The sequence below is a fragment of the Cucurbitaria berberidis genome, assembly GCF_010015615.1.
Source record: "Cucurbitaria berberidis CBS 394.84 unplaced genomic scaffold K460scaffold_2, whole genome shotgun sequence".
Lineage (NCBI taxonomy): Eukaryota > Fungi > Ascomycota > Dothideomycetes > Pleosporales > Cucurbitariaceae > Cucurbitaria > Cucurbitaria berberidis.
Genome location: NW_024468936.1, coordinates 5,791,828 through 5,801,826, shown reverse-complemented (window position 1 = coordinate 5,801,826; position 9,999 = coordinate 5,791,828). Strand labels below are relative to the sequence as shown.

Here is a 9,999-nt window from a genome sequence, read left to right as displayed (position 1 = left end):
TATAGCTGCTATTAACTATGCTTTAAGCAGCACTGCAATAAGTACTCTTAGTAAAAGTAGTAGTAGTAGTAATAATAGCAATAACTGTTAGCTTTTCTATCCTTGCAGCTACTACTTCGCTAATAGCAGTAATAAAAAAAATTTTTTTTAAACTTATAATATGCGCTTAGCTAAAAGCTATCTTTTTAAGTAGTATAAGTTTTTTTATACTAATATTTAGTTATAAGCTTATTTTTTATAGTAAAAAGCTAAAAATAGTAGCAAGTAACTTTTAACTTTATCTGCGTACTAGTTTACTTCCTTTAGCAGCTAATAGCTTAAAGCATTAATTTTAGCTTTTATTTTTAATTTTTTATAGTTTACTAAAATAATATTAAAGGCTACTTATCCCTAGCGTTTATTCGCTTTGCTAGCGCTATTCTAAGTATTTAGTAATTTTTTAAAATAAGTACTACTTATAAATACTATAATTTTAATATTAAAGTAGGTAAAATATGCTTTTTTTTTTATACTAATAGTTTTTTGCTAACCTTGCTAATTATTTAATAAGTAGCTACTAGCAACTAAGTTTACTTTACTAATAATTGCTATACTTATTACTTAAGCACTAGGGCTAGCTATACTTTTAATAGCTGCGCGCAATTTTACTATTAAAGCTGCCTTTTTAATTATAAAGCCTGTAATAAGTATACTTTTAACAGCAATACTGCTTGCTATAGCTTTTATAGTAAATTTTTAATTTTTACTTAAAAATTTTTTTTGCTAATTTTTAATACTAAATTGCTTTTTTATAAACGCTATTAGTGCTACTCCTATTTTTATAAAAATTACTACTACTTATAGCTAAAGTCGTCTTAAGCATTCTAGCTTTTCTAATTTGTAAAGTTTTTAAGCTTATAGTTATATTATAAGCTTAGTATTTATAAATTTAAACAACTTGCGTAGCCTGTGTAGCCCTTATAGCCTAATTTTTTTTTCTACTTAGTTTAGCAGTCTAAATACTTTTTAAGGCAGCAGCAGTAAAGGCAAAAGCTATAGTAATATTTTTAGTTTTTAAATTAGTAGTATTCTTTAGGCCTAGCAAATATAAGTAAATTAGATAATAATAAGTAGTTAGCATAAATTAAGCTGCCTATCTAAAAGTTTTTAAAAATTAGTTTTTAGATGTGCTGCTAGCACCTAAAGCTTCTATCTTTTTTAATAGCCTACTAATAAATCTTTTTTTTTTTTTTCTTTTTTTTTAATTTTTTTATAACTTTTCTAATTTTTTTTTTCTACTTGCGTAACTTTACTTTAACTTGCTTTTAATATTTATAATTGCCTTTTTTTTTTTTATTGTTTTAAGAATATTATTTTATAAAATCTTATTAACAGCTTTTTAGAGCGCATTGTTAGACTTTTAATTTAAAATATATAAATTTATTAGAATATAGCCCTTTAGCAAAAGCTTGTTATCTTTAAACAATAAAATTTTAGTATCTATAATAGAAAGTATTAGTAGTAGTAGTCTCTTAAGTGCCTATAAGGTGCTTAAAATTAGCATTACTATTTAAAATTTTTTAGTTTCTAAATATAACTTTAGTTTTTTTACTAAAATTTTAGCTTTAAGCATTTTTAGCATTTTTTTAAACTTTTTTAGTTTATTAGCTTAAGTAGTGCTTGCAAATACTACTCTATTTAAATCTTTAAGCTAATAATAGCCCTTATCTAAGTTTGCAGTACTTATTTAGTAGAATCCTAGCTACCTCTTAGTAAGCTTTTAATTTAAGCTTTTATTAATAGTTTTTATTATATTTTAGATTAATACTAACTTGCCCTCTTACAAAGTAATTAGCACTTTTTTTTTTTTATTTTAATTCTTAGTCGCTTTTCTGCAAAGCTTTTTTGTATAATTAACTACTTTTTCTAAATTTTTTTACTAGAATTATAGCTAGGTAGCTTAAACTGCAAGCAAATTAGTATAACTCTTTATTGCTAACTATAGTAAACTCTGCTAAGTAAGTACTATAAGTTTTATTAGAAGTATAAAATTTTAGCTAAAAACTAGTTGCGCAGGAAAATATCTAAAAAAACGTTATAGCAATACACACTTAGCTTAAATAACTACTGTTAAATTATCTACCTAAAGGCTAGTTAGCTTTGCTAAGGCATAAATATAGCCTTAATATTTTTTTTTAATAAATTTTTAAGCTCTTAAATTATACGCAAAAACTTATATGCAGTAAATTCTAAAAAAAGTAGTAAGCATTTTAACTACTAACTTATTCTTAGTGCTTCTATTAACAAAAAGCTTTAGTAGTACTCCTTATTTATAGCAGATTTTTTTAAAAATAAATTAGGCTATAGTTTCTAAGTTTATAGTGCAAACTGCACGAGCTTTAGGCTATCCTAAAAAATATTTGCAGGCAATTAATAAGTAAGTTTTCTTTTTAACTTTTAGTATAAACGTAATATTAATAGTCTACTACGCTTATAATGCTTAAAAGTATATTGTATTAAGCTTTACTTCTTTTTTAGCTTTTTTAATTAACTAACATTCTTTGTAAGGGCTGAATTATTTTGCTACTTACTAATATATTTTTTTTTACTAGTATTGCTAGTTAATTGCTTTAAATATAGTCTAAATACTTTTATATTTTAGTTGCTTATGCATTTCTTAAATTAGCGCTGCTTATATTTTAGGCCTATTAAGCACCTTTTAAGCTAGCATTGCTTTAGTAGCTTTTTTAAATAAATACTTCTTTTAGACAAAGAAGCAAATTGCTTTTTTAGTCTAAGCTTAAAGTATCTTGCCTTATAGGCAAGTTGGGCGTTCTAGTATTTAAAAAAAAACTACTATTTCTTTTAAGTTTTTATTATACTTTTTAACTAAATATTGTAGTTTAATTAAGCTCTTAGCTATATAGACTTTTTTATACCTTTTTAGAATTTAATTAATAAAGGGCTTTAGGTTGTCTTTATCTTCTAAAAAGGGCTTCTAGTTTTCTAGTTAAAAATACCTTAAAAGTGCATTAAAAATAACATTTTTCTTGCTTAGTATATAGATAATATTAAAGTTTTATTAAAAGATTGTTGCAAGCTATTAGTTTATTATAAAACTAGAAAAGTTTAATAAGAATTAGTTTAATTAAGCAATTAGGACTTTCGCATCTATTTTAATAATAAATTAGTAGCTATATAAATAAAATTAAAATGCTTTTAGCGCTTAAACTAGAGCTTTGCACTCTAGCTTTATTAAATATTATTAAAATTCTACTTCTAACTACAAAGTACTATTAAACTTAATTAAGTATTACTATTTATTAGCTTTAACTTACTTTAGGTGCGCTCCTCTACCTATATTTAAAGTATTTATTCTAAAGTATATTGCTTTTTTTTTATAGTCTATTGCTACTAGCGCAGGAAGCTAAGTAATTACGCCCTTAATTAACTATATTGCTTTTCTCTAGCTCTTTCTCTAGCTTTATTTAGCATTCTTTTAAAGTAACTTAAAAAGTAGCTTAGCTTTTAAAGAAAAACAGAAAATCTACTGCTAATAATATACTGCAATTTTAATAAACTGTTAAACTTCCTTTACTGTTTAGCATTTAAGCTAGTTTAGTATCTTTAAAACTTTATTATTGCTAGGATATTAACTTTACTAGTTTACTTTATATTTAACTACAATTATTTTTAATACTCCCTACTAAAACTTTATAGCTAATACTATTGCCTTAGCTTAAACTATGTTAATAAGCATTTAGTTTACTTGCTGTATATATTTAAAAATAAATTAATAAATTTTATTTAATACTTTTTTATTGTTGTACTTTAACTTTAGGCTAGCTACTTTTATATTATTAATAAAGGGCGCTGTATCTAAAAAGTAGTCTTTAAAGATTTTTATAATAGTGTAAATAAATATAGCAACTAAGTTTATAGCTCCTTGCGGCAAAATGCATTACTTTATAAGCTTAATTAAAGTTTAAAATGCTATAATATCTTAGTTAGCTAAATGTAATTTAATCTAGTTATATCTTAAAAATAAGTTAAAGTATAAATATATTGCCTTTTTAGTAAATTTTTCTAAAAACTTGTTAGCAGAAGACGGAATGTATATATTTCTTTTAGTAATAGTATTATATTGCTAGGCATTATTAATTAACTAAAAGTTTATTGTTTTAGTAGGATTCTTAACCTTAGGCACTAGAAAATATAAATTCCTATACTAGCTATTGCTGCGCTTAAGTGTCCCTTAATTTAGCTTTATTTTTATTATATTAATAACAATTAGTTTAAGCTTTTTAGGGCACTAAAAGCCCTTTACCTGCTACGCTTTATAAGGCATAGTTTAAATTTTATATAGTAGCTAGATATTCTAATATATTGTTAATATATTTTTAAAGTCCTAAGCTAGCGCATTTTTTTGCTAAAACATTAGACTTTAAAGTAGCTAAACTTTATTTAGTAGCAGGTTTTTTTTTATATTTATCTTTACTAGCTGTTTAGCTGTTAACTAATGCCCCTGCAAAAAGCTTGCTGTTTTTTTTTTAAAAATATAATTATATAAATTTAGGTCTAGGCTTTTTAATAATATTTTTTTAATATACTGCGCAATAGCTCTTTCTTTCTAATCTTTTTTTTTAAGCTTTATTAGCTAATCTAGTTAGGGTACATTAATAGGCTAAACCTTATTGCCTACCTTTTTATATAGAATATTTACTTTTTTTAAACTCTTTCTACTTTTTAATTAATACTATTTTTAACTTTTTAGCTTTTTAAAAGATTCTTAAAAGTTTTCTTCTATTTTTTTATACTTTTTACTAACATCTTTAGTTTTAAAGAAATTTTAATATTTTTAAATTTAAATTTTTAGGCAATTTTTTATTAAGCATACTTTTTTAGTAAGCATATTCTCTATTTTTTTCTTTCTTTATTAATTGCAATTAAATTAGCTATTAGAGCTAAATTGCACTTTATAAACAAGACTTTTTTTTATTTATTAAAGGACCTAATATAACACATAGTATAGCTAAAAGTATTAAAGTAAATTTAAAGCTAAGCAGCTAAATACTAAAAAGTACTAAGTAAAATTGCCCTTTTTAATTTTTGCACTACCTGAAAATGCGTTAAAATTAGTATTTTATTAACTATAATTAGCACTTTATATACAGTACTAATAAAAAAGTTTATACTCTTATTTGCAGTAATTATTCCTTGCTAAAGCTTAATTAGTAGTTTTTTTTAGTTAAGTTTAGTAATGTATATATTAAAAGCTTTTATAGTAAATAGTTTTATTATATTTAGCTACAAGCCTGTGTTAATTAAGGCTTAACTTATGCCTTTATATAAAGATATCTAATACGTAGGGAGCTAACTTTTAATTAATAGCTTGCAGTATTAGCTTTTAATCTTTAGTTAAAAGTTAGATAGTAGCTGTAATTACTTTTTAATATATTTATTTTTTTTATCTTCTACTTTATAATTTTAGAAGTTATGAATTTTATTTGCCTCCTTAGCACTTTTTAATAGCTCTTGCTATTTATAACTAAGTTTTAGGCATAGCTATTTAAGTACTTTTCTAATAATTACTTTTTTAAATTTTTTTTTACTTTTAATTGCAAAGGTCTCTCCTAAGCTTAATCCCTAGTTAAATATTTTTTAAAAACTCTTCCCTATTAATTTTTTTTTTTTAATATTTATAGTTTCCCTTAAACTACGCTTAAAAGTTTAGAATTTAATAATAAGTTTTTGCAAATCTTTAATAGCCTTACTAATAGTTATTACTATAGCTAAAGTAGCTAGTAAATTTACTTATTAAAGTTTTTTTACTTTTTAATTAAGTATTACTTAGGCTATTACATTTAGAAACGTATTCCGCGCTATAGTTGTTAAGTTTTTAGTAGTTAGTATTTAAATCTGCTGCAATTTCTTTTATATTTTTATTATAGGCAGCAGAAAAGTTTCTAAGCTTATAGTTGCACTCTAACTATTTTTTATAGTTAGTAAAGTTATATTTACTTTAAAGCGTTTTTATAATAAGTTTATTTAGGCATTTTTTATCTGCACTTTAAGTACTTTTATAATAGGCCTATATTAAAAGAGCTTATCTTCTAAATCCTCCTTAACTAATAAAAGAATTTAGTTATATAGCTTACTACTTTTTATTTTTAAAGCTATAGCTACTATAGGCTTTTTTTTAGTAACCTAATTGTTTTTTTAATGCTGCTTTACTGCAGTTTTTTAAATTTTTTTGTTTTTTGTTTCTACCGCGTATAAACTAGGCTTAGTATTATATATTTTTTTAGTTTGCAACACTATTTCTAGAAATATTGCAATTTTTTAAAGTGCTATTGTTTACTAAGCTAGCGCACTTTTATTATTATCTGCTTTAACGTTGTAGCTTTCTCTACTAGCTAAAAAGCAAGTAATTTTAATTACCTTTCTATTAGCTCTAAACTAGCTTAGAAGAATAAACCTAATAGGCTTTTTTAGCTATTTATTAGTAACCTAAAATTAGTTTTTTAATAACTGCAGTACTTACTGCAATATTTTACTATTAAAAGCTCTTAGAGCAAACCTTCTGCCTAAAAAAATACTTTATATATTAGTTAAATAAAGTCTAAAATAGTATTTAGCTTAGGCCTAGCTACCTAGTATTTTTTTAAATCTAGTATAAAACTACTAATTCTCTTTTAGCAATCCTAAATTAGGGCAATTTGCTATTATATATTCTTTTTTTCTATAGTAGCAATACTTTATTATAGTCTGCTTTCTGCTTCCTACTATTACAACTCTAGCTTAGAAATTAACTATAAATAAGTAAATAAACTAAAAATTTTTATTATTCTTCTTAAGAGGCCCTTGCAATTTTTGCTGCAGTTTAAGCACTAGCTGTTTATAAGCTTTTATATAGTTTTTACTTAATACTAATACTTTTTTTATATTTAAATTATTATTTGCAAAAAAGTTAAACTTATTTATAGTAAGCATTAGCCTTTTAAAGCCTTAAATAAAATTAGCTATAGTAAAATTAACTTTTGCTTTAATTAGCTTTGCAGGTATAGGCAAGTAAAAAACGCCTAGCACAGTAGCTTTTAAAGCTACTTTAATTAAAAGTATTAATTCTTTTAGAATTTTTGTATTCTTTTAGGCTAGCACCCTATTTACTACGCTGTAATTAGTAGTAAAAGCATTTAGTTTTTTTTCCTGCTTTTAGTACTCTTAAACAAACTTGTAAATTTTCTTAATTTTAAAAATTAATACATTTTTAAACTAAAGATAATCTTTTTTTAATATATAATATATTACCCTATCTATATCTTTTTAGGCTAGTTTTTAGAAGAAGAAATAGCCCTTTTTAATTTCTGCAACCTATTCTTAGAGCTAAGCCGCTAAGAAGTATATAACAAAATTTTAATAGTATTTAATAATTTTAACTATAAGCTGGCGCTTCTAAACCTTGCTTATATAACTTTTAATAAAAGCTTAAGTACTTTTTTTTTAGCTTTTATTTTAGCTTGCATAAAAACTCTGCAACTTCTGCTAGTATTTAGCTTAGCTCTTTTTTTTATTTCTATAATTTAAAAGTTTTTAGATAAATACTTTATATTAAATCTTATAAAAGTATAGAAGCTATATTTTCTAAGTACTTTTACTCTATAATACTTAATTAGCTTTAAAGTTGTATTCTTTTAGAAACTTTATAATATTATGCCTTTTAAACTTTAGCGCATTTATATTAGTAGGCTTAAACTAGTTTTTATATTTAAAACCTATTTCCTGCGAAGAATGCAATAAAGTATTAGTACTAACTATATTATTTGCTTTAAACAATTAACTCGCCTTAAGTTGTTAAGAGTTTTAATAACATGTTAGTAACAAAATAAACTTTATTATTTTATTTTTTAAATATAAATTGTAATTATAATTTTAGCTTTGCGCAAGATGCTTAAGCAAATTAAAATAATTATTAATAATTTTTTAAACAGGACTGCCTTAAATTTTTATAATAGTAGTATTTCTTACTTTCTACTTAAGTAAAGTATTTTTTTTATACTATACACTAATTACTGCCTTAAATAACAAGCTGCTTTAGCTAAAAGCGTTAACTAATACTTATTTAGAAATTAGTTTTGCAAAAAATACTTTCTAAATTTCTTTTTAAAGTATAGTTATAAGCAAGTTGCTATAGGCTTTTTATAAAAACTTATTCTGCCCTTGCTGCATAGAAAGCCCTTAAATAAAAAGTAACTGCCTTAGCTACTACTTTAATAAGTTTTTAGAATTAGTTTAATACTTAATTTTATTTAATTTTAAGTACTAATAATTTTGCGTTAAAGTTTTCTTGCTTTAAGATCTTTTAGTTTCTTTATAAATCTATTTCTTTTTTCTGTCTTACTAATAGACTATTATGCGCCCTTTAGTTAAATTACTAAAATATAGTATACTATAATGCGCATTTAAATAGAAAAGGCAGGCATTAACTTATAATTAGTAAAACATGCAATTTATATTTCTAGTATTCTATTGTAAGCTAGTATTAGTACTTCTTTCCTTTTTTACTTATTTAAACTACAATATAGCCTTGCTGCTAAGGATATCTATTATATGCCAACTTACTACACCACAATATACTTTACTTTAAAAACTAAAAATTTCCGCCCTAACTAGCTGCTATAAATAATATAGCTAATACTTTGCTAGCTAAATATAAGCAATTATCTATTAGTAGGAACTAGGCTAATATATTTATTAAATAATATTTATAGCTTAATATTAAGACTTTTTAAAAGTATAATTACTAAAAAGCTTTATATAAAAATCTTAAGCTTATATAAAGCTAGTTCTAACTTATAAAAAATATAAAAACTAAGTATAATATTTAAAACAAAAATATATATAATTTTAATAAAATAAGCTTTATAATAGGCTAAATATTACATAAAACTATTATTTTAAGTGCTAACTATTAAAAATAGCTAAAAATAGTGCAGCAGAATAATTAAAAGTAAGTAATAGTAATTTAAAGTATTAATATAATAAAATAAACTATTTTATTTTTTATTATTTTTGCAGGTAAAAACTATTTTTTAGCCTAGTATAAAAAAGATAGCCTGCTTTATAATTAAATTATTACAGTTTCTAAAAATAGCTAAATAATAAATAAGCTTACTTTTAAGTAGTTAAAGCACTTTAATAAGTATATTAAAAAAAAAGTTATTAATATTTATTATTTATTTATTATTAATAGTTATAAGAGCCACATATTAGTCTAATTCTAGTAGTACTATAAAAAATAAAAAATTATTACTTTTTATATGCCCCTGCATTTATTACACTTACTATAGCTACTTAATATAAGTTATTTTGCGCTTTTAAAAAAAGCGTATAAATACTAAGCTAAAAAGCTAATATATAATAGTATTAACTATATTACTAAAATTAAGTTTTTACTGTGCTTTAAATTAGCTTTTAATACTACTATTATAAAAAGTAATATTTTAGGTAGCTTTAAAAGCGCTAGTCTAGTTTTTTTTAATTTTAAAGCTATAATATTAAAACTTAATATCTAGTTATATACTTTATTACTACTTACTATTAAAAATAGTCCCTAAAAGTTAAAAATACTAAGTAATATTTTAAAATTTAGATTTTAGTTAATACTAATTAAAATAAAAATTTAAAAGCACTTAAATAGTTCTTTTACTTTAATAGTTAAAGTTTTTAAAAAAAATTTAAAAAGTGCAGTTATAGTTGCGCATAAGCTTGTATTAGCGCAGAAAAAAATTGCTAAATTTTAAGCAGCTAATAAGGCTGCTATATAATAAAAATTATATAAAAAAAAGCAAGTATAAAAAAAAAAGACTTTTATAGTAAAAAACAGTTTTTAACTAATAATTTTAAAAAAATTTAAGGCGCATAGTAATAAAAAAAAAGTAAAAAAGTAAATATATACTAAAGTAGGTAAGCTTTTTTAAAGGCGCTGTAAATGCTATAATAAAGCTAAGCATAATATAT

The 9,999-nt window shown here is 22.8% G+C and overlaps 1 protein-coding gene across 1 annotated transcript; it reads right to left on the bottom strand.

Annotated features, from left to right (window-relative positions):
* Window positions 1–3,772: 3,772 nt before the first annotated feature.
* Window positions 3,773–3,940, bottom strand: K460DRAFT_275726 (uncharacterized protein; the record flags this gene model as incomplete). The annotated part of the gene is made up of 1 exon (XM_040928063.1): window positions 3,773–3,940. A coding segment is annotated over one exon (168 nt), but the record flags the coding sequence as incomplete, so codon positions are not given.
* Between the last annotated feature and the right edge of the window lie 6,059 nt (window positions 3,941–9,999).